Source organism: Rhinolophus sinicus, linkage group LG05 (assembly GCF_036562045.2).
Source record: "Rhinolophus sinicus isolate RSC01 linkage group LG05, ASM3656204v1, whole genome shotgun sequence".
In the NCBI taxonomy this organism is placed as follows: Eukaryota; Metazoa; Chordata; class Mammalia; order Chiroptera; family Rhinolophidae; genus Rhinolophus; species Rhinolophus sinicus.
Window position 1 is genome coordinate 101,385,808 of NC_133755.1, and position 26,620 is coordinate 101,412,427.

Sequence of the window (26,620 nt, forward strand, 5' to 3'; positions counted from 1 at the left end):
ACCAAAATAACATCTACCAGAAAGAAGAAAGAAATGGAAAACCAGAAAAAGACACAAAGTGAAATATCAGTCTCTAAAAAGGTTCAGGATACATTGTACATTCCCCAAAAAGATTGGTAAATAAATAGCTCTGTGCATTAAAACATCAGCCCTTGGGACTTAAAGGTTCTAAAAATTACATAGCAATTTCTCATTCATTGTATTAGGTCTCTTAAATTTAGAAATATAAATTTTACATGCTAAAATGATATAAAACTGCTTATATTGATTCTTAATTATAATTAAAAATAATTTATTAGGCCTCTTCATCCTTATTTGAACTCAGAGTTTTTTAATAATAAAATATCTCCAACAATACAATCACAAGTACTTTTTTAAAATTTTTCAATTCTTTAATTAAGGCAACATTAGAAAATAGCCTTATATACCGCAAAACGTCAAGAAATCTTATACATGCTTCATTAACAAGCAAAACATTAACAGATACTAAAATATTTGTGGAGCCCTGCTATGTGTCAGGTGCTCTACAAGAGTTGGCTTAATATCACAATGAACAAAAAGGACACTGTCCTTGCCTTCAACGTTCACAGGTCATTTTCAGTTTTTATGAAATGAAGTCTATTGAAATCTCTGGTCTGTTTTTCCACAAAAGAGAATATCGCTTTTCTTGCCAATGTATATAAATATTTCATGTATTAAGGATAGTTAACACTTCATCATAAATAAAAATTCACATAAATTAAAAATCTAAACAATTACTGAAACAAGTCATAAAATAATTCTGAAGCACGAGTAATTTACTTAAAATTTATCATAGCTACTACTGCCACACATTCAAGAATATCTTTAACCTCAAGAGCCAGTATTGCAAAGTGGTGAAGAGCCCAGGCTTTAGGGACAGGTGCTCTGGTTTTGAACCCCAGCTCAGCTACTTCCAAACTGTGATCTGGGCAAGTTATTTAACCTCTGTGTGCCTCAGCTTTATCACTGAAAAACATAGCTAATTTAAGCACCTACTTCATAGGACTGCTTTGAGAATAACGTAATTCATGCAAAACACTTAGGCTGTGCCTGGCAGATAGTATGTGCTCAGTAAGTGTTATCTATTTTCAGTGGTATGCTAGTGCCAGCTCAGAACAGCTTGAGTGAGCTGATTGCTGAATTTTCAGAATTTGTCAGCCAGTTGTTAAACACAGCCAACATTAAAAATTAAGTTACATAAAGGTGCAATTACACTACATTAAAAATAAAGATAAAATTAAATATCCAAATCTCATGTTCATTGCAGCTTTATTTACGGTGGCCAAGACATGGAAACAACCAAAGTGTCCTTCAATAGATGAATGGATAAAGAACTTGTGGTATATATACATAATGGAATACTATTCAGTGGTAAGAAAAGATGAAATAAGACCATTTGTGACAACATGGATGGATCTTGAGATTATTATGCTAAGCGAAATAAGTCAGACAGAAATAGTTGAGAACCATATGATTTCACTAATATGTGGGATATAAAACTGAAAGCAACAAAGGAACATGACAAACAAAGAAACAAAAACTGATAGATACAGACAATAGTTTAGTGGTTACCAGAGGGTAAAGGGGGAAGGGGGTGGAGGATGAGGGTAAATGGGGTCAAATACATGGTGCTGAAAGCAGAACTGACTCTGGGTGGTGAGTACACAATGTGAAACACATATTACAGAATTGTATGCTTGAAATCTATGTAACTTTACTAACCAATGTCACCCAAAAAAACTTTAATTAGAAAAATACACATCCAAATCTTATCACTTATTATGTTACTAGTTTTTACTGTTATCTATACTCTTGAGTTTATTTACATCTACTGCATCTGTATGGTACAAATACCCTATAATGGTGTGCCACTGTGCATCTCTTTCCATATCTGCATTCAGTGATGTCAAGTTGGTAGCTTGAAATCGGCCATGGTGAAAGTATTTACATCACAGAAAAGACCTAGTGCTATATGTAAATCAAGACTTTTATCCCAAATGAATTTGTTGTCAAATATTTATCAGCACACTGACTCTTATTATAGTGATTGTTATAATAAATCATCTTTAATATTTTCTCTTCACAGGAAAAAAAGAATGGGTGGCAATTCAAAACGTTAGTTACCTGTAGTCCAACTCTTGTCCCTACATGATACTGTATATACAAAATTGACTGCCAATCTCAGGTTCCTTTTCAAAAATGTGCCCCTGAAGGACTATATATTTTTCTGTAACTGCAACAGGCAGGGGCCTTGCCTTTTCTATACTGCCAAAGCCAGAGAGATTCAGTATTCTTTAAAAATAACAAGGCTGGGCCAACCCGGTGGCTCAGGCGGTTAAGAGCCCCATGCTCCTAACTCCGAAGGCTGCCAGTTCGATTCCCACACGGCCCAGTGGGCTCTCAACCACAAGGTTGCCAGTTCGACTCCTGCAAGGGATGGTGGGCTGTGCCCCCTGCAACTAGAAACGGCAACTGGACCTGGAGCTGAGCTGCGCCCTCCACAACTGAGACTGAAAGGACAACAACTTGAAGCTGAACAGCACCCTCCACAACTAAGATTGACACTGTTCCCCAATAAAGTCCTGTTCCCCTTCCCCAATAAAATCTTTAAAAAATAAAATAAAAATAACAAGGCTAATTTACCGTGGTTCAATATGGAGGCCACCTTAAGGAGGTAAAAGCTAAATGCCAAACTGTCATCAGATACAGTCCACACATCTCTTAAAAGTTTTTTGACCTCTGGCATTACTTAGCAACTCAAGTCAATATCAAACAATCAAACAGGCCCACAGTCATTTTTGCTGAAACACAAATATTAACTTCCAAAATAATGGTCAAGTACTCAACTGCTTTCCAATTGTTCATTGCATGACATGTGTTAGGAACTAATGCAATACATACATAAATAATGTATTCAAAGGGACCAACTAAGTGTTTTGATTCATATCAAAAGTGTGGCAATGTTCACACAACACAGAATGAAGCTTGCCAGGAAACAGGAGGCTGTGCTCTCAAGACTTACCCTACTTGGTCAGGACCAGGAGGAAGGGGAAGGACAGTACATGCATCCGGGTGCTTAAGGAGCATAAGGTCTTTCTTAGGTCATCATGATTAAGAAACAGCATTAAAGTAGAATTAAAACACTTGGGCTCCAGTTCCAACACTGGTTCTAACTAGTTCTGTGAGCTTAATATCTCTGAGCCTAGTTCTTCTCAGACATAAAATGCAGGAGCTAAATTACATAATCTCAGCTCTACAGTTCTGCTCTATTTTTCAGAATAAATGTGCTGCTGCTCCAAAAAGAATGTTTCCTCACTGCCTGCCCTATGATAACATTGTTTTATTAAACTAACTCAATTTTAAATATCATATAAATAGAAACATTTATGTTCATGTGAAAAATATACAAATCTTATGTATCATGTCTTAATTCTCCAGCTACACAACAACTTTTACATTTTTAGGGTCATATTAACACAAAGACAAATGCAAATGAACAAGCACCATACTGTTTTCCTTTCCGTACTATCAACAAGCTGAGTCCAGGGCTTCCATCAAAGAAAGAATTTAATAAACATGTGGATAAACTGAAGATTTTAACTCTACCACATTTCTACAGTTTATCTAATTATAACAACAGAAAAGTAATTCAAAATTTATATGTACATGAGTCTTATTTAAAGAGAAAAGGAGGACCTCCCACCTCTGGGCATGATGGAGTAATAGACTGGATTTACTCTTCAGCTTTACAACAACTATTTTTGTCTCCAAAAAGAAAGGCAAAATTTATGAAACCATAGTTTCTGTCTATGTTGGACAATGGACAGAACAGATGACAATTATCTCTGAGCAAAGGGAAACACTACAAGGAAGCCGTGCTATCACACCAGCTTACTGCCTGGAGTGAATTTCTAGGCTACAGTGCAGGGGTATGGAGGACTGGGGACAAGAAAGGGGGGTGAGGGCAGCAGTCTCCCTCAGTTGAAGAGACAGAGTTAATCTGAGGAGGTCAAGACAATTAGAATTTGCAGGGCACAGAACCAGCAAGAGCTGCACGAGAGCCAACTTTAGAGATCTGCAAAGGGTTGCATCCTTATCTGTGTACTGTGTACATATGTGCAAGGAAATTACCAGAAGCCAAGTAAAGAACCACGAGAAAGAAGCAGGCAGGTTATTATGCCCTACAAAAGGCACTGCCTCAGTAGGTGGGGAAAAAGTCGTAGGTTAAAGCCTGATCTGGTCCTGCCAGACAAAGCTTAAAAAGCAAATCTTGAAAGGATCAATCTATGCTAAGTACTTAACTGCAGTTCAAGTCCAAATTCAAAAACACTTAAAAGAACACATTTAAAGAATTCAGCACCCAACTAAATAAAATTAAGAATGCCTGACATCTATATAAAAAATTACCAGGCATGCAAAATAAAGTTAAAAAATCTGACCCATAATAAGGAGAAAAAGTAATCAAAGGAACAGACTCAGAAATGACACAGATAATAGAAGTAGTAAACAGATATTAAAACAGCTATTATTAACATACTCCATATGTTCAAAAAGATAGAGAAACACATTGGTATGTTAAGGAGAGACACAGAAGAAATTTAGAGACATAAAAGACCCAAACTGAACTTCTAGAGATGAAAAATATAGTGGATGGGATTAACAGCAGGTCAGACAGACACTGCAAAAGAAAATATTAGTGAACCTTAGAATAACTCCGCTTGGCTTGGTTAAGAAAATTAATTTGGAAAATCCTAAAGCTCAAAACCCTCAGTAGAAATTCATTCATTCAGTCATTTTAAAAACAAAATAGTTGGAGCATCTACAATATGCCAAGTACTGTGACAGGCACTGGAAATAGTTAAAAGACTGAAATAAAAAGTATTTTCTATAGTTTCACAACTTGGTTTTGCAAACTTCAAAAACTATTCCATATTCCCTGATTTGATGATTCAATAAGCAAGTATGCAATTTGTTTTTCTCAATCGCTCTACTGTATTTCCGTATCCTCTCAGTATTAGGTACTCCCTGGGGTTAATCCTGGGGTTATATTATATTCTACTCCACATAAAAAGAAATTGTACCATAATAGGGCTCTACTATAATTTCTTGATTCCTACTTGTCAGAGACATAAAACTTCATGAAACATGCGAAGGAATACAGGACACATTGGCCTCACCGGGGAAAGGGTGTAAGAACGTTACTCCTGGGATACTTTATTCATACTGAGTGTACCACGTCCATCGTGCCATGATGGTTTTCTCCAACAGACTGAGATCTCCTAAAGGAAAGTAACATTATCTTTTTCATCTTTGTGCATGCCATGGGCACCCAATATAATTCTATATAATTTGTTAAACAAATGAATAAAAAAAATGAAGTCCGATGAGTCACCAAACAAACAGGAACTCTGGTTAAAGACAGCACTCCTCAGAGACCATGATTCCCTTCATTTGTCTGACCTATTCAAGTCAGTGCCTTCTCACCCCCACTGGATTCTGCCTGAGAAGACAGCCTGTGAGTATATGATCAAGTCCGATGCTGAAAATGATAGCTGAGGTCATAATGAACCACCTCAGCCATAAACAACCACACAAAACATAAGTCTGTAAATTGTTTATGAAAGTGCCAGATGGTCTATTAAGTCAACGTCACTTAATACCCACAATGCTGCTTATAAATTATACCCATCAGAATCACATGGAGGAAGTTTCTCTCAAAAACCAGCAGTGTTTCTTCATTTACATTCAAATACTTAATAATTTTCTTCTTTTAAACTTTCTACTTTATTTGTGGTGGTATTTGTATTTATCACAGAAGTAATAGATACCTTTTTAAAATGTCGAACACTGAGACTGAAAAAAATAATTTCATCTTCTGGAGTTACCCATTATTAACAGTTTGGTTTCTATCTTTCATTTCTCTCTCTATGTTTCAATATAGATTTAAAAAAAAAAAAAGGCCATAAACATTAGTCCTCATCCTTTTTTTTTTTTTAATTTATTGGGGTGACAATTGTTAGTAAAATTACATAGATTTCAGGTGTACAATTCTGTATTACGTCATCTATAGATCCCATTGTGTGTTCACCACCCAGAGTCAGTTCTCCTTCCATCACCATATAATTGATCCCCAGTCCTCTTCCTTTTAATTTTCCTTAATAATACTTCAGGGAAACGTTATAGGTCAATACGTAGAGTTCTAACTCATATCTTTTATTAGTTGTTTAACATTCCATGGTAGGGAGGTATCAAATTTATTCAGCCATCCCCTACTGATAGTCATTCAGGTTATTTCCAGTGTTTTGTAATTATAAACAACGTCACAATAAATATCCTGAATTCCACCTGTAGGAAAGATTCTGAAATTTTGGTGGATCAAAGTGTTGATGTGCCTTCAGTAGCAACCTCCTTTCCCCAAAGATGGTAACAAACCACACGTCCCAGGCAATGCATGAGAGTAACTGGATTTTATGCTAAATGGTTTTGGGAAAGGATAAGAATAAAAGTGGCTACAAAATTTTTAAAAATACTACCATGTTTCCCCAAAAATAAGACCTGGCCGGACCATCAGCTCTAATGCAGCTTTTGGAGCAAAAATTAATATAAGACCCAAGAAATTTTCTTGTTAAGTTCCAAACAGTAAATTTATAACACATTCTCTCTTTAAAATGCTGTTTAAACGAAGATTAGATAATCCAGACTAATGCAAGGCTATATTTTTTTATTTTAAAAATGGTTAAAAAAAATATTGATATACAATATACAGTGACATTTTGTAATCAATCCAGAATAATAATTAAAATATGTACTATTGGGCCTATTGAAAAAAAGTTTAACACATACATATAACAGGCATGTTCCTATTGGAATAATACTTTCCAAATCACATCTTTCCCAACCATATACTTACCTTCTGCTTCCATAGACAAAACTAAGGAGATGTACCAGCCAGAAGAAACATAACTGAGCAAGGAAGGCGAGGGGAGGTAAAACATTATGTACGGAGACCCAAAAGTTGAGGAATGGCATCAGTCCACCATTTGCCTATATCTCCCAGCTTCCCAGAAACACTGGGAGATAAGCTCCCTCTCCTCTTTCCCATGCCTTTCCTTCTCCACACTCTCCACACACATATACGCACATGCTTTATGTCTATGTGCAGTGTGAGCAAATCCAAACTTTCCGTCCCTTCCACTGCCGCTCCTATTCTCTAAGTGTATTACAATTGAGGATACAAAGCATCGCATTTTCCTCTAATCACAGCAGAAGAAAATGCTCCAGATTCCAACAGATCCTGAGAAGGGCCATGGGTAGAGGTGAAGTATAGGGTGGTGAGTGGCCCAAGGCCACCTGCCCGGACCCTGTATCTTGTGGTTAACTAAGAAACAGCCAGATATCCACATGCTAACACAAACACTGCAGCCAAATTGTCACTGAAGCTTTCAAGGGGGAGGAATATTTTAATTGCATGTTATAACTCCAATTTCTATGAAGCCTAATCTATTTCTTTAAGCCTCAGAACACTGATGAGCCTGCCACATGCAATTTATCATCACGGACATAATGCTGGTACCTAAAATCCATAAACATCAAATGCAGCACTGAAAATTCAGCATTCCTCACACTGCATGTCTAGGAAAGCAGTCTAGATAGCAAGCATACTGCCATCTGCTATTGCTTCAGTTTTCCCCTCATGTCTTCTATATTATGGTCCTTACTAACTCTTTAGTAAACCATGGCCTTTTCACTAAATGACTTAGACACAGCCAATGAAAGCATCTCTTCTATCCCAGCAAGTACAAAAGTAGACTGAGCATGTGGAGAACCAGAAATCAGGAGACCTCAGTTCAGATCTTGCTTTCCCCTTTGCTGACCCTATTTCTCTGGGATTGTCTAATATTCATTTAAACACACTTCAGTTTTCTCAAGTATAAAAGCAAAGTCTAAAAATCAGCACACTCAATGTTTCTATCTTTCCCCTATAACAACCACAAACAATGGCAATTCTCAGATGGGCAGGTAGGAGAGCAGAATCAGGGTTAGATGCAGAAGTATAATACTGTTAATTTGGGGGATGGGGAGAGAAGGGAAGGGAAAAACAAACTGAGACAGTTTAAGCAATCCGCCAGAATGAAATCACTTCAAAACTGAAGACCACAATCTCTAGTCATGATTCTGTAGCTGCCTCTCAGACTCAAAGAATGGCCCACCGGGAATTTTTTGTTCATATTCATTCCCAAAGTAAAGAATTAAAAATACCGTGAAAGAAATCTTCCACTTAACCAGAGATGGAAGAAGGCTTGGAAGGAATGACATTTAGGCCTTTCCTCATGATGCATATGGTCATCATTTAACTAAACACAACAGAAACACAAACCTAGACATACCAGAACAATACACAGTGATTAAGACAGATAATTTGAAACTTCCAAAAAGAGATCATTTGCACACACTGGAACGCACCAAGTTTACATATCATTAAGGTAGGTGATGAGGTTGGAAAAACTTTTAAAATTATTAATTTCTTCCCAAGTTCTACTTCCATGTTACAGGTAAACTTAATCCCTCAACGTATTTCTTAGCTCAGGATCATTAATCAATAATACAGTCTTGAAGACTAAACAACTAATAAAAAAACAAATGCAGTCAATTATTACAACCTATATCAAAAGGCCCAAAGGCATTTTTTAAAGGTTTCCAAAAGAAACCAATTATAGTTTCTGGAAAAAAAAAATAAAACCCACAAATATGGTTACCATTCCAAAAATTAAAAATGAGGTATATGCCGTAACTAATAAATGGAAAGTATGTCAGAAAGTGATGTCAAGAAAAACCGACATACCACAAAGCAGTTATGTTCACAACTCAACAAAAAACATAAAGGACCATACCCACTGTCTTATGTCTGTCACCCTAAGGATCTAACATACTTGCTGGCATACAGGCAACACTCAATACGTGTTTTTTAAAAGAATAAATGATGAATTTAATTCACTAAGGCAAGTACTATATGATGAGAAGGAACCTTGGCAATCATTCACTTTCATTTATAAGTCCATCCAAGCCTAGTTAGCGGACGAACCAGGAATGGAAAACAGATCTCCTGATTATTAGTCATTACTTCCTTTTTTGTTGAGTTTCTAAAATTCAGTGATTAGAATTTTTACATTGGACGTATAACTCAAGAATCTACTCAATCAGGAATTAGGTAGTACCTTATAAAAAGTTAACTGTTCAGTGGCTTATATAACCCATATTATTTTTTTTCTTATCTTGAAAACTGATATTTTTGAAGTTTGTAATTAGATTTAAAGACACCAATGTGATATTATTAACCAGAACCCATCAGGATCCAAAATTGCTTAAATGATTTCAAGATAGTGTTTCACACCACTACATAACAGAACACATGCATCAGTCATTAAAAATGTTTTGAAATAATACTTAATAGCATCATAAAATACCATATGTAGTGAATAAGCAGGATACAGAACTTTATACAGGGCAGACAGGTGGCTCAGTTGGTTAGAGCATGAGCTCTGGGCAACGGGCTGCCGGTTCGATTCCCCCATGCGCCAGCGAGCTGCACCCTTCGCAACTAGAATGAAGTCAATGAGCTGCTGCTCAGCTCCAGGCGGCCAGATGGCTCACTTTGTTGGAGCACGGGCTCTCAACCACAAGGTTGCCGGTTCGACTTTCACAAGGGATGGTGGGCTGTGCCCTCTACAACTAACAATGGCAACTGGACCTGGAGCTGAGCTGCGCCCTCCACTACTAAGATTGAAAGAACAACAACTTGACTTGGAAAAGTCCTGGAAGTACACACTGTTCCCCAATAAAGTCCTGTTCCCCTTAAAAAAAACAAAAAGAACTTTATACAAAGTGTCCCAAATTTTTAAAATGTTATATATTAAGGAAAAGGAAATATGTAAAATATTAATATATTTGAATAAAACTAAAGATTACTTTTATTCATATTTTGTACATTTCTTTATTTTCCAAAAATGTTAGCAAGTTTATGCCATAGATTTTTCTTCCCACGTTCCACCAAGTATTTACATAGTTCCACCTTTTCAACTGAATAATACAGAAATTAAATCTTTAGCCAATGGGATAGTTTTTCTGCTTAAATGCGAAACCCTATCATTTTAAAAGCTACTTCAATTAACAATGGAGATAAAAGATAATGAAGTTTTTCCCTCAAGTAACTAAATCCTCAACAACCAGCAACAGAATTCTCCACTGACGTGTATAGATCAAGGGGAGCCCAAAACCACGTTAAACAAAAAGTAAACCATACTTCTCTCCTTCCTACATGGGTCTCGACCAGTAATTCCAGAACATATTCAATGGCTATTTACTTAAACTGAGACTATTTGCCTCTCACCATATACATTACTTAATCTATACTGTTAATAATAACTTTGAATGTATGTAAAAAAGGGCCACAATTTTCTACAATAGTTTCCAGCCAGCCAACAGCCAATGCAATCATGAGAGCCTGGTTTCCTTAGTTATAAAATAAGGGCACTGGCTCTTATGTTACTTCTCTCAGAGTGGGTATAAGAATCTAATTACATCATATATGTAAAAATATAGGTTATGCATGGTGCTATTATTATTATGATCATAAATCTAATAAGTTTTCTATACCATGTTAAGAGTGTCTCACTCAATCTACAAATTGGCTGAGTGATGCCTACAAGATTTTTCACTACAAAATCCTGAGATTTGACAATATAATTATGGCATTTGCAGAGTTCTTAAAAAGGGAGGATAAAGTTTTCAAGTGAACACTGATTACCTATAAACAAAATGTGTCTGGTTTCCACTGAAGTGTGGATTAAGTCATTACGATAATACTTTTCCTACAAAGGAAAGAGTGAAATACAAGGTCAGATGATCCAGATGAAATGGTATGGTCACAAAAGCCCTCTGCCCACACCATCCACCCCCACAACACAGAGCCTTCTCCTTTCATGGAAATTCTGCCTTCCTTCAGATGCCAACCCTGCTTGTGAAATCCTGGATGCTCAGATTACTCCTCTTTTGAAGCACTCACTTATAGTAAGTGGAAATGGCCCACCTTCCTCACCCAACTGTGCTCTCAGGAGGCTACAGTCCTGTAGCCCTGGGTCCCCTCTCCCTTCCCTAGACTCTAGTTCCTTTACACAATATATAGGATCAATAACTGTTTCGAATTAAACTACATATTGCAATTTGGTGAGGATGAATTTCTTCTGGCCCCAAGTACTTTCTCTCTTCCTTGTTTTTCTAGGGAAATAGTACAAAATGTGATGGAGGCTGGGGGTGGGAGTGGGTGGGGGATAATACATGGTAACTTGTTCACTTGAAGCAGGTGATCAATTAAGTTCTGATGAAAAATATAAGAAATGTGAGGTTAGGAACAATGCTGCTGGAATGTGTCAAAGACATGCTCATTATAAAAGTATTTCATACTGTTTTTCATTTTAATTCTACTGAAGCACAAATTTACATTTCTATGTCATTTTCTAAATGTAAAAGCACGGAGGTTAAGTACATCTCTGTTTTTCCACCAGAAAATTAAAGCATCCTTGCATTTTGCTTTCTGCAACTTAGAATTCTTCAATCCTGTAGACCCTCCAAAACTTTTCAAAGGAAAAAAGTATAAATGCTACAAATTATCTATAGTAACTAGTAACAGCTTCTGATATAGCTTAAATCACACATTTAATGACACCACAAACGCCCTTAACCATAATTGTAAGCACTTGCTTAAGGAAATAATAAAATTCACACTACATGCAAAATTAAACTCTGAATTTCAATGACTCAGCTTTTTGTCTACTCAGTATTTTCAGTATTCTCTAGTTTCTGTTATGTAGATAAAGTTACCACAAAAATGACAAAATGAACAACCGACTACCCCTTTAATCATTCACATTTTTTTTCTAGCAAAGGCAGTCAATGGTGTTCCAGCATTCATAAATATTTACAGGTTGTGGCTTTCCTAAAAATATTCTAAAAGAAAATTCAGGTAATCTTGCTCTACCTCTTAACACATATGCTTTTAAAACTCAAACATGATCATTTACATAAAAGCAATGTCTTTAAGGGACAAGAGTAAAACTCTGTGTTATTTTATGTATATACAGCATTACACTCAGGCTACAATCATATCGCTGTTACAAAAACTTTCTAAAAAATTGAAACAAACTACTTTCTACCTAATCCTACTTCTGATTACATTTTAAAAGAAGTAATTCGATATCCTAAGAGTTTAACTTTCATATGTTTTGCAGGACGTGGACTACTAATTTCAGTCTATATTTAAAATAGAACAGTTCAACTAATTTTAGACTCGTGTTACAAATCATAGCTGCCAACCAACTGGATACCTGATTGCAGCAACATATGTAGATATACTAAAGCAAACTGTCAGATTGCTGAACTCTGAGACATGCCATGTAATTAGTGTCTGTGAAGTAGGTACAATACACAACGTAAGTGCCCAAAACAAAATACCCTGTTTCCCTGAAAATAAGACCTAGCCGGACAATCAGCTCTAATGCATCTTTTGGAGCAAAAATTAATGTAAGACCCAGCATTGTATTATATTATATTATATTATATTACATTATAATATATATTATATAAGACCCAGTCTTATAGTATATTAAAATAAGACCCGGTATTATATTGTTATGTTATGTTACATTACATTACATTACATTACATTACATTACATTACATTACATTACATTACATTACATTACATTATAAGACCCGATCTTATATTATAGTAAAATAAGACCAGGTCTTACATTAATTTTTCCTCCAAAAGATGCATTAGAGCTGATTGTCTGGCTAGGCCTTATTTTCAGGGAAACACAACAAGATGACCATATGAAAGGAAATAATGAGGGCCTTACTTATTTAAATAGTATCTTTAATATGCAATGGTTTAAAAGTGTTAAAAGGAAATAACAGTATAAAGTTTTACTAGGTAATCATTTAACCCTCAAACATCCCAATTTAGAAGGGGGCAAAAGATCTGAACAAACAGCTCACCAAAGGAGACATACAGATTGCAAATAAACATATGAAAAGATACTCCACATCACATGTCGTTAAGAAATTGCAAATTAATTCAATACCACTATAATCTATCAGAATGGCTAAAATCCAAAACACTAACAAAACCAAATGCTGGTGAGAATGTGGAACGATAAGAACTCGCATTCACTGCTGCTGGAAATGAAAAACAGTACAGCCTTTTTGGGAGATAGCAGTTTATAACAAGGTAAATACAACCTTACCATACGATCCAGGAGTCATACTCCTAGGTATTTATCCAAATGAGTTGGAAACTTATGTCCACACAACAACCTGCACACAAATCTTTATAGAAGCTTTATTCAGAGTTGACAAAAATTGAAAGCATCGAGATGTCCCCTTCAATACTTGAGTAGATAAACTGTGGTACATCTAGACAATGAAATATCATTCAGCAACAAAAAGAGATGAGCTATCAAGCCATGAAAAGACATGGAGAGACCTTAAATGCACATTACTAAGTGAAAGTGAAGCAGGGCCAGGTTGGAACCCCCATAGTAGAGGCCTTGCCACGTCCCCAGCATCACCTTTTCTTGACCTAAAGCTTAGTAATAGATTATTCTTCTGCAGCTTGAGCTCGAGATGTCACCTGTCCCCATTCCCTGTTTTAGAAAATCACGCTGAAACTTATAATAAATACCCCCATGCATACTGATCACAATCTTTATGGCCTAGTATTCTTTCCAAGTTACTGTCATCACTGCTCCTAGGTTGATGACCATGTTGGAGGGCCACATCGCCAGAAGGAAGGCTCCATGCAGACCCCCGGAACCATCACGCAGCCTCTGGAGGAATGCCCAGAGTTTCCCTTAAATATCCATGCTGGTGTGAGAATGTCAAGGCAGTGTTTGCAGGTGTTAACCTGCTGCCTTCTCAGACCACCAGTGCTCTAATAATAAACGCTTCTTCTACTACTCAACTCCTGTGTCAATCTATTGGCTGAGCAGCGCAGGCAGCACGAGCCCCTGGACTCGTTTGGCCTCTGGTTTCAAAGGAACCAGTCTGAAAAGGATACATACTGTATGATTCCAACTATGACATTCTGGAAAAGGAAAACCTATGACAGGCAATAGAAAGATCAGTGGTTGCCAGAGGTGGCGGGAAGAAAGGAGTGAATAGGTAAAACACAGAGGATTTGGGGGGCAGTAAAACTATTGTGTATGATCATGTAATTGTAGACAGATGATATGCCTTTCAAATCCCAAAGAACTGCACAACACAGTGAACGCTAATGTAAACTATGGATCTTAATTAACAATAGCCTATTAATATTTGTTCATCAATCATAACAAATGTACCACTCCAATACAAGATTTCAAAAGGGGAAACTGGGTGGGGGTGGGGAGAAGGAAGTTTAGAGGAACGTTGTCCAATTTTTCTGTAAACCTAAAACTGCTCTAGAAAAATAATGTATTGATTTTTTTTTTTTTTTTTTAAGGCTCCTAGCCTAGGAAGAGCCAGAGTACTTGAGTTCTTAGGTCTGCCTCATTCGTTAACTGTCTATGTCATCTCTTCTGCTCAAAATACTTCATATGCTCCTCTTTTATTCTACCTTTATTAACCCAGTGAGGTAGACAGTAGGCAGATCTGCTGCATCTAACTCACTGGCTTAAAAAAGGTAGGATAAAATGCGCCACAAGCAGTACCATTTCATGCCAAAAATCATGACTACAAATTGTCACACTTGCATGGCCAGCATGGAGAACTGTAACACTGAATATTGGGTCATTTTTTAATTCACTGAAACAATAATATCATTGTATAATGTCTTCAATACCAGGATTCAATGGGAAATATTTTCACCCACTAGAGAAAAATCAAGACTTTGTCAACTCCCTTTGTGATTCCTTCCAGGAAACATTTCAGGCATGTATCAAAGCAGCCACATTCACTGGTGACATTTACAAAACTTAATTCTTTTCAAAATCTCGTCAACCTAAATATACACTGGAAATGCTTATATTAAAATTTTATTTTCCTTTCATGGATAGTTAATTAGAAATTATAATCCAGTTAAAATACAGCAGTTTAAGCTCCCAAATCTGTTTAATATTTGAATTGATATAAATCTCTACGAATTTTTAAACGATTAATTTTGATTTCATGCATCCGTTTAACACATGTCAGAAAGTTCTAGTATTAATCAAAATCATAATCATAATAAAAAATTCTCCTAAAAACTATTTCTGCAACATTTTCTAGTCAATGTAATGAAACTCAAAATATACATATATAGTTTATGTTAAATGTTCATGTTCAAATAGCACTTGATGTTCAAATGCTATTGCTACCACTTATAGTTGTATGATTTCAGGAAAATTAACTTCTCTAAGCCTCACTTTCCATATTGGTAAAATGGCAGTAGCCATAGTCAAGATAAGGAGTGATGAGAGTTACAAATATATATATAATTCATGTAAACTACTCAGCACTGTGCCTGGCATATAAGTTGGCAGGCATATGAATAGTAGCTATTATTTTTACCATTTTAAGCTAAAAATTAAGGGATTAACAGATAAATTCAAGGATCATTTAGAACTTACATTAAATGATCACATAGCCATGAACTTCTTATATACCAAACGAAACTGACTACAAATCTGCTGAAGCTTATGTAGAAATAAAAAAACAATTAAAAAATGAAAAAAAATTGTTGAAATATATTGCAAGATTTGTTTTTCAATCATTTATAGGTAGTTACTTCTAAAAAGGATCTGAAACCAATAACTTTATTTGCTTATAGAAAACAGATTCACTACTGGAATATAATACAAATCATACAAAGAGGATCCCCAGCAAGAGGACTGATAAGGTATTACTTATGAAGCTCCACATTCAATAGAACATTCTAGTTTTCTATAGATCACATTATTTGCTGTATTTCCAAGGTCAAACAAAATAGTATTAACTTCATTTCACTCCATTTCACCAAAAAAGGTCTAATAATGATTAATACTAAAATTTTGTTTCAAAAATATATTTTTCCAGTGAGCCTTTTTTTAACAAATGAAAAATAATTTTTTTATGAATTAGAAAAAAGAAAAACTCCAGGCTTCTTCAAATATAACTTCAACAACAGAAGTTGGACTCCTCCTGTCCGCATATGACAGAACCAACCAGTCAGACAAGCTGTCAATTTCTGAAATTTAATTTGAATCCAAGCTTCTATTCCAAACACCAGGATTTTACAGACCCGTATCCATGCTTCTGAGTCTTTCCTTCCACTCAGTCTGCTACAGTTACTAGAGTTCTCTCTCTAAAACCTATTTCACTGGTAACATCCTGAAGAAGAGCATCAAGGTTCTCTTCCCTACCTACAGAATAAAGCCCAAACTCAGTCTTGGGTGATTCACTAACAGTATCTAATAACTGGTTTCATCCCTGAACTGATACGTTTCTTACAGAGTGAAGCAATGAACAAGTTCTTTGGCCAATTTAAATCCTAGTTATTTGGTGTAGAAATTACTTCTCAAATCCATGTTGTAACATTACACAACATTCAAGTGTGTCATTTTGAAACTCCTCAGAGATTCTGATGGCTCTTTCAGTCTCTCAAACTTTAGCGAAGTCAAATGCATTGTGTTATGGATGTTGATGTGCCCAAACTTTCCAATTTCAAGATAGACACTCACCCTCTGCATGCCAGACACTGCAGGTTGCAAACCCAATATCTATTCTTCCCTTATTCTTTACAAACAGAACTTCAATTTTGGGGGTTTAAGTGGGGCCAGCTGAAAAATCTGTATTTTCCTAATCCACCTTGCAGAGAGCGGTGGCCCCTGGGACAGTTCTGGCCAATGAGATACAAGTGAAAGTTCCTAAATGGGCTTCTACAAAAGCTCCTTAAAAAGAGGTCGAATCAACTAGGTTGCATCTTTTGTCCTTTGCCCTCGCACTTCCACTTCTTCCCATCTGGAAGAGGAGCAGCCATCTTGTGATGATGGAACCACCACATGACACACTACAAGCAGCTACACAGAAATATAGGAGTTTGGGTTCTATTGGCAAATAGAGACACCCCACAGCCCTGTCCTGTCTACCTTGGGCCTTTCATTACCTTAGAAAAAGAAAACATCTATTTGGTTAAGTACTATCATCTGTTACAACCAAACACACTCAACTAATCCTCATTACCAAATTAAGCCTATTTCATTTTTTAAAGAAAATTAAAAACCCAGACTAATTCTGTTTTAACTAGCTACAAAATAGCACCGTCACGATGCAACACAGTGAAAGTTCACTTATTACACAACTATCTATTAAGCCATGAGCAAACAAAATTTGAAATCAAATTTTTGTAGAATCCTGGAAACTAACTGAAAACCACTGAGCCAGGTCATCAAAGACCACACTATATGACGGGGGGGGGGGGGGGGGGGGGGGGGGCTAGTCCTGGAAACCTTTATACAGTTGTCCTCCATTTATCCATGATTTCACTTTCCGCAGTTTCAGTTACCCGCGGTCCATCACTGTCCGAAAATATTACATGGAAAATTCCAGAAATAAACAATTCTTAAGTTTTAAATTGCATGTCATTCTAAATAGTAGGATGAAATCTCTCCCATCAGGCTGTCCTGCCTGGAATGTGAATCCTCATTTTTCCATCATATCCACACTATACATGCTACCCACCTGTTAGTCACTTAGTAGCCATCTTGGTAATCAGATCAACTGTCAAAGTATCACAGTGCTTATGTTCAAGTAACCCTTATTTTACTTAATAGTAGCCCCAAAGCATAAGACTGGTGATGCTGACAATTCTGATATGCCAAAAAGAAGCTGTAAAACATACGTATTAACATATACATATGTATAGGAAAAAAACATAGTATATACAGAGTTCAGTGCTAGCCGTGGTTTTGGGCATCCAATGGGGGTCTTGGGATTATCCACTTGGGGATCAGTTGATAAAGGGGGACTGCAATACTCCAACTTTCAACTCAACTGGCACCAGAGTTGGTTTATGCAGTAAAAAGGCAGGATTTTTACCAATCACAAATTTAGTAGGCCATAAAACTAAACTGAAAATGAAACTACAGTTGGAGTAGTTCTCAGTTCCTTTTGTCACCATGCACATGGCCGAATTCTATAGCCCTACTGAGAGAAGGGACTAAAGGAATTACTCAAAAGTTTTCATGAAAACCAGAAAATATTGTTTCTCAAAATAATCAAAGAGGGTTTTTTAGTGATATTAGAGACAAGCGACAAATCTGCCATTCAACTTTCATAGAGAATAATAATGAAACACATTTTACAGTTGTCTGGGGACAACTAACTTCCAGGTCAATGGAAAAATATCCATTTTGTTCGACCAAAATAATTTAATGTCTTTTTAAATTAAGTCTAAAAATATAGAATAAAATCTATTGGGTTTACATTAATGATTTCATTTTTACACTTAACATATTTTTAAAAGTAATGTGTTAAGAATATAAAATCTTCTAATGACAGACTCAAACAGCAGAATTTCATAAAGTAACATCTAATTAATTTTAATAACATAATATAAAGTAGTTAGTTATAATAACAGTATATAGCTTAGTTTACTTATACTGACAAGAAAAACAAGAGGGACTATTCTGTATCTTTCAGGCTAATCGACAACAATGTTTTGTATTCCATGAAAAATACACTGGGTAATTTACTATAGATATAAAAGAAAGCCACTAAACATGAGTATTTCTAATACAAACAATAATAAAGAAATATATTTTATTCATAAATAAATACCTTTATTCGCCCTAACTGTGGTATCAGCTGAATATGATGTCTTTTAAATCAGATGCCCTGAATATTCTATTTATGAATAGATTTTATAAGTAAAAAGATTAGAAGATGAATCAGTATAGTGTACCCTTCTCTGTAGCACATAGCTCTTTCTGTTATTCTAATTCAACAAACAGTTGCCTATTTTCACTCAGAAGTAAAGGACCAAAGCAAGACACAAGAATAGACCACACCATAAATAATTAAGTCTCACTCGCCACTATTCTTATATTTGAAGTCCTTCCAAGGCCATCTGAGGACTAAGTCTAACAAAACTCCCAACCTCCGAACCTAATAATCCTAAATGCTAACATTATAGATTATTATAATTCTACACTTCTGACAACAGACAGATTTTGAATTTGTTCCAGCTGACTCTACCACTTACACTATTCAACAGCTGGGGCATATGATAACTTGGCAACCTGATAATACTGTAGCTGAATGCAAACTCATTCTGTAACCAAAAAACTCTGTCAGAAATAAAAAAATCAAAATAACCTTTCTTAAGTTCAAATGGGAATGTATAATGTTTTGAACAACGCGTAATTTCAGAAAATGAGCAACTGTACTTTGAAAGTTTAGTGAACTGACACTCCCTATTCAAAGCCTACAATTCTTTTCTGATTAGATCAGCCCCCATAGCAAGTCATCAGGATAATAAGCACTGTAGTGAAGTCATCGTACTGGATGGATACTGATGGGAAATCATAACTGACTTCAAAACACATCAGGAAACAATGAGTTTTCCAGGTCTCCAGCTTTTCATGTGATACACTGGCCAATACTTTTATTTTCCTTTCCAAGACTAAATGAAACATAGAACATCTATAAAGCCAAGTATAAGTTGATGACCTAAGCATTTTAAAACTACAAAGAAAATGAAGGAAAGAACCATCACTTTTTCAGCAAAATTTTGGACAGTAAGTACAATACTGGCCATTAGGTTATAATTAAAATGAAATGTAGTGAGACCTGCAATAGCCTGCACATCTTTAATTCCCTTTTATTTCTAAAAACAAATAAAGAAAAGCTATTAAATAACATCTGCCTCCTCAAGACCAGTCAAATCAGCACTTTAGTTATTTCTGTTTTCAAAGTCACCTGAAATCACCCATCTGTCACTGAAGTAAAATTTTATGGAATATAAATTCATACCACTATAATTTTTTTAAAGTATAAAATGTATATACTTTAGAACTTTCAGACTTTTTTTCTTTTTGACTATAAAGAGCATAGGTATATGGCTTCAAAAAGATTTAGAAGTCTTTATTGATATTTCTCATTTGTAAAGTTCTGGAGACAATTGACTAAGAACCTTATTTTAAAATGGAGAGATAGATGTAAACATGTAAACATGAGTGTATTACAAACACAAACACACACACACGCTACAAATGTGCTTTCACCTCAAATATCACTGTACTTGCTCAGTGGCAGTATTATACACAAAAAGGTCTTGGCACAAAGGACTTCTGATTGTGCTGTTTACAAAATTCTACACGGAGTAAGAGTGTCAGTAATAAATTAATAGGTTCTAGAAAGAGATAAAACATGTTTGTGAGTGAATTCTGAGCTTTTTGGAGATTTGGAATTTAATTATTCAGTTCAGGATTTTATATTTCTACTTTCTAATAATAGAAAACTACATGCATTTTTAACCATATAATCCTCATTTAGTTTACAGAAACTGAGTTTCTTAAACCCATAGCAAACATGTGAGATGCAAAACCATTTTAATCCAACCTATGAAATAGGCCCCTCTTCACTATTAATATATTAAGGCACTGCGAGCTACCCTTGGGTGTGAGGTGTTTTAGGAGCCACAGTAAGGAGATCATCTGTACACACTGAAAAATAATGTCCAGAGACAAGAAGACCCTTTAAGATGAGAAGGTGCAGCTTGTCTAATACCATATTTAACCATAAAGCCAAAGTAAACATTATACTAAAATACCAATATTTATTAGTTTGGCATAGATTTTCCACAGCACAAAGGATAGGGAGAAAAACATCTCATAATATACTCCTTTACATTTAAATTTACAACAGATTCACTGACTAAAGTCTTACATCCATCACACTATCAAATAGTCTTTGATACATAAGAATATATACATATATACATATATATACACACAATATATACATATATATGTGTGTGTGTGTGTGTGTGTGTGTGTGCTCACAATCCATTAACTTTTCCAAATAAGATAATTTTAAGAAAAATGATTTGGTAATGCGCTCAGTGGTGAAACCGGCCATTTATTTAAGAACCCAAGAACATTTTCTATAGGGTTAACCTCTACCTCATGCCAATTGACAGCAGCAATGCTTTAGTAATCCCATGCAGAATTAATCAGTATCCACCCTCCCAGTAAGAATTATGATTATGCGTAGTGCTTAAGAGCTTTTACAAGCGAGAGAAAACACAATGTGCTTCTTGGAAACCAAACCCCTGCCCCCCCACTCTACCATCCATCCAAGGGCGTCTCCGGACCGCCGCCTACCCCACCACCCGTCCAGCGTTGGGGGTACTGAATCCCACCCAAAAAGACCTGGTCCATTCCCAAGACTGGTCCAGACACCTGTTTACTTGCGCCCAAGCAGTGGTGGCTCTGATTAAGCAAAGGTAACAGTTACCCCGCTGGTCCCTGCCAAGCCCCGCAACCAGAGCGAGCGTGGGGAACCACATACCTTTGTACCTCTCCAGGACATCCTCGTAGGCCTGGAGGTACTCCTGCTCCTCCATGTACAGGTAAGCGGCTGGGGAGAGGTACCCCGCCATGCCAAAGTTTATCTAAGCGATGACTGGCCAATTCCCCTCTCCCCCTCGGAACCCGGGACAGTATCGTAGTCAGCAAGACGCAGCCTCTATAACTGGGAAAGCGGAAGGAGCAGCAGGCTGGGGGAGAGCGCTGAAGCCGGAGATGCAGAGTTGGGGGCGCCAGGGGGCGGTGGGCGCTGGAGCAGGCAGAGGAAACGCCCAGGCCCCCTGGCTGGCCGCGGGTGCTGGGCCGCCAAGGCTCCCGTGGAGCCAGAGTCCCTCTCGGGTTTCAGGAGCAGCAAATCTCGGCGATCCTGGGGGCGGCGACCAGCAGCGTCACCCCAAGCGGCGGAGCCAGGAGCACGGTGGAGATGGGCGAGGGGCAGCTGGCACCGGGACCCTCTGGGGCCAATGCAGCTGCCACCCCGGCCCTGCACTAGGCGCCTGCTCCGGGCCGCGCCGAGACCGCGGCGGCCTTGCGGGAGGATGGGCGTGCTGCCTCCGCCCGGGATGCTGCACGGCGCATCTGCGGCATTTCCTGGCCGCCGCACCGCAGACACTCGCCCGCGCCCCGGGAGAGAGGGAGGGAGGAGGGAGGAGGGCGGAAGGGAGGGGGCGAGCACGGCGGTCAGCGCCCCAGCTGGCTCCGCTCCGACCCCGGCTGGCTGGGCTCCGACCCCGGCGCCGCTGGGCCCCTCCCTTCTAGGCAGAGCCGCGGTGCCCCAGGCCCTCTCCCCCGTCCTCCCACCCGGGTTGACCCCATTGCCAAGCACGCCCACCCCCGGACATGACCGGCTGGCCCTGGATCGCCAAGGACAAGGTTTCTATTTGGGACCCACAACAGGTGCCTGGGAAACAAAGCCGCAGATCTCGGCCACAGACGTGCGTAGCCCCCTGCTGAGGGGCCGGCATCTCTCCAGGGTGAGGTAGCGGTGGGGGGCAGAATGGGAAATACTTTTTAACCCAGCTGATGGCACAGAAGGACATTGGTAACCCTGTGGCAGTGCGTGCGGAGCGGGAAGGGTACAGGGGTCCACGACCAGGGCACATCTCAGGGGCAGGGCGGGCGGCCTCTGCAGGTGGCCCGGCGCATCAGGGCCTGACAGCCTGGGAGTCTGTGCGCCTGCGCGCCCCGCCACCCTGCGCTGGCCAGAAGACTGGCCCACGGTCCCTCCCTTCCGCCCCCCAGAGCCGGCCTGAGAATCTGCCGCTGCGCTCTGCAATCGGCACAGGCCCAGCCCATTCTCAACTCTCCAACTTACTTTGTCACCTCCCTTCTCTCTACCCATTATTCATTCCCCACAATACCGGTATCCTATGAACCTAAGTAAAAATGGGAACATTTCCCTTAATTTGTCATATTATATACTAAAGTGGGTGAGTTTAGAGGTCCACTAATAGAACTAGATGGTACCCAGGCATGTAATTGGATGTGTTCAAAAGTCCTGACTGAAGTCAAACTGCCTTGGACGAATTCCTGGCTCCTTCCTGTGTGATACAGGCAAGCTAACCTCTCTCTCTGAGCCTCTCTGCATCAGTAAAATGGGAATAACAGTGCCTCCCTCATAAAGTTGCAATATTAAATAGCTTTATAAGTGTTAGCTATTATTATTAGATAAACCAGCCCACTGTTGACTATCTGACTTATGACTTCACCTCTTGCCCACTTCTTTCCTCCCTATTTCCTCCTTTCAAGTATACTGACCTTTTGTCCTTGATTTTGTTTTTTCTTTCTTTTTCAGTGTTGTGAATCTGGACCATTTTCCTTCCATTAACTCTTAGATGGGGATGAGTATACTTGAAAAAACTGTATACTCTTAAAAAATACTTAACTTTGAATTGGAAAGCTTTACTTCTCAGCAATTTGGCCTATTCCTAAAAAGGAAAACTACATCTCTCCTTTTTATTATGACCACTGTCTTATAACCTGATTTTGATTCCACGTCCCATTGTGCCTTTAGCATCACTGGAGTTTTCTTGCATCTTGGTAGGCATTTATGTAAACATTAGTTTATGAAGTAACAAACACATATCACATGGGACACCTTCTTGAAATGAAAGAGTTAGGAATTAGATTCCTAAGAGTCAGTCCATCTACAGATCATACATGTACAGGCATAGATTCTCAAAAGTGTCTTTTCTCCCTCACAATAACTAAGGTCATTGAGAGCACAGTCTGAGTCTTCATCAGAGACTGACACCCAGTAGTACCCAGTTATATTAATATAATCAATGTACACTTAAGTGATTGTAACTGTCCATTTAAGGAGCCAGTCAAAATGAACAAAAGCAGCAAAATAACCTTTGTCCCATGCATTCTTGTAATGATAATATAGGGTCAATCTGCTGATAATAATAGTGTATTTCACAGACAATAGTTTAGTGGTTACCAGAGAGTAAGGGCGGGGTTGGTAGATGAAGGGGATCAAATATATGGTGATGGAAGGAGACCTGAACACACAATGTGATTTATAGAGGATGTAATACAGAATTGTATACCTGAAAATTTATGTAACTTTACTAACAATTGTCATTAAAAATAATAATAATAGTGTATTTCATAAGGAAGCAGCAAAAGCACAGCAGTTACAAGGTATGGTCTCTGGAGTCAAGACTGCCTGAATTCAGATCCTACCTCTACCACTTCCTACTTGGATGACCTCGGGAAGAGTCCCAGTCTCAGAAGATTTCTAGATTGAAAAATGGAGAAAATAATAGTACCTACTTCACAAGGTTGTTGGGAGGCCTAAATTAAATAATGTTAAGTGCTTATAAGAACATCTGGCCATCAGAAAAACTATTATTTATAGAGCATTTTACGTGTGCGAGGAATTTACAAAATGTTTTACATTCACTACTTTATTTAATAACCTCAACGAGGCCCTTTGGTAGAGAAAATGAAGCTGAGAAAAGTTCAGTAAATTATCCATGAAAACACAATTGGTTAGTGATAGAGGGGCATTAAAATCCAAGCTTTCCTAAGTCCAGAGTCTGACTCTGCTTAGAACCTTCTGTTCCAACTTCAGAGAATTCACATGGGACAAAAATCTATATTTTAATATAGTATTATCACTGACAAACCATGTTCCTTTACAGGTACTTCAAGACTGAAAAACCCAACTTACAGTATCCTGTAGCTAAGAACAGCAGATCTGTATTGTTCTTATGTAAAGGGCATTAGGATGGGTATTACAAAGCCCCTTTCCTTACATTCTTTTACTGTATTCTCGCACTGACTCTTCTAAGAGACAGGAACAGCATATGTTATAGTATAAGATTTTAAAATGAAGAAACCATAATAAATGCAAAAGCACTTTGGAAAATATAAAATGTCAGACATGTGACGCCATCACCAATATGACTTTCTGAAATTTAAACCTGATTATGTCACTGCACAGTTTAGAAATCTTTCAGCCTAGTATAATCTCTTCAGTATTGTACACAAGCACTTTTACAGTTTCTGCTATTCCCTACCAAATCCCATGCTTTACCTACCCATATTACTTCAAGTTTCCATTGAAAAACATCTCCCTACCTTTGTCCTCACAGTTCCAGCCCTCTGAAATGGTGTTCCCTTTCACCCTAATTCCATCAAGCTCTTTAAATCTCACCTTAAGTGACACCTTTCAGAAACCTTTCAGGAACCCCTCATGCCTCCCCTCTCCATCCAAATTAATTAAACTCTCTTCTGGGTTCTTTTAACATTAGGTACTGATGGCCATTACAACTAATGTCTCGCACCATGTTGTAACTAACAACACATCTATTTATCATATTAAACTATGACTTCTTTAAAGGCAGAACTGTGTGCTTTTCTTCATTTTATTCCAGGGGCTCAATAAATATTTATTAAATGTGAGTGAATTAAGGTATCCCACAGACTGTGTGGTCTTGTTGGCTCTAGACATTCTCATATTCAATTCTATTGTTTATGACCTTAATAACAAATAAAGATATTTAACTTTCAATTCTTTTATTACTAAGTAATGAACACTATGGACATCGTCATACCATTTCGGAACCTCACCCCATCTCTTACTAGAAAGAATTTCCAAGATGGGGTGAGTTTCAAGCAGACTGTGAAAATGTCTCATAAAATTAGAAGTTAAAATCTCAATAGTATGTTTTCAAACAATACACAGCACCAAATTCTATCAGATTCCTTGTTCCCCCGTCCTCACAGTGGGTGATCAGTGGCAAATATAACACATGATATATCTGAATTTCATATTTTAGCCACATTATGATTAAACAGATACTTGTGAATTGGCCTCCAAGTCTATGCTCCACGTATGATTACTAATTGATTATGATTTGTGTAGCAAACAGCCAATTTACCATTTATTTTAAACACAACAATACACTTTCATACGAGGCTGCTTATTCTGTTTGTTGTGTAATGCTGTTGTGTTCTGTTTTTGATTAATATTATAATCTCAAAAGTATGTAAATTTTAGGTCTAAAGTGCATTAACTGCCAGTAACTTGCCACTAACAAATCATTTAAAGAATATTTTACAAAAAATACGACATGGGCCCCACTTCATGGAGTCTGCAGCCCACTAGCAATATGGGCATCTGCTTGTCCACTGCATCCTGTAAGCACTCCAGTTCTGCCAGTTCTTCCCCACCTTGAGTGTACACTTAGGGGTGGTTACCTCCACCAACTTCTCATGACTTTCTGCCTATTCGTCTTCCTCAGATTATATCACCTTATTCTCCCTGACAAACATCTGCCCTGTCCTTCTCTCATAACCCCTTCCTTCACTACCAAAAATAAAATATCTACCTCTGCCACCACTATCAAAACTCTCAAGCTAGAAGCACCTTCTACCTTCTATAAAAATGCACAGAATACTGGCATCCTCTTCTGATGCCCCAGGCTTTCCACAAAGCCCCATCAACTTCCCTCACACACCTTCCTTTCACCAATCTTCCCTTTCTGCTGAATCAATTATCTGATACCAGC

At 37.7% G+C, this 26,620-nt stretch overlaps 1 protein-coding gene across 29 annotated transcripts in view; it reads right to left on the bottom strand.

The window, feature by feature from the left end:
• Positions 1–26,620, bottom strand: part of DST (dystonin) — a 428,022-nt gene that overhangs the window by 305,776 nt on the left and 95,626 nt on the right. For 8 of the 29 annotated variants that reach the window (XM_074333125.1, XM_019734647.2, XM_019734640.2 and 5 more), the window contains exon 1: positions 21,583–21,723. The exons of the other annotated variants lie outside the window; for them this stretch is intronic. In XM_074333125.1, coding sequence (XP_074189226.1) covers positions 21,583–21,673 — 91 coding nt within the window. In that variant the 5' untranslated portion in view covers positions 21,674–21,723. Of the gene's footprint in view, positions 1–21,582; positions 21,724–26,620 lie in introns of those variants that run through there. 29 annotated transcript variants of the gene reach the window in all.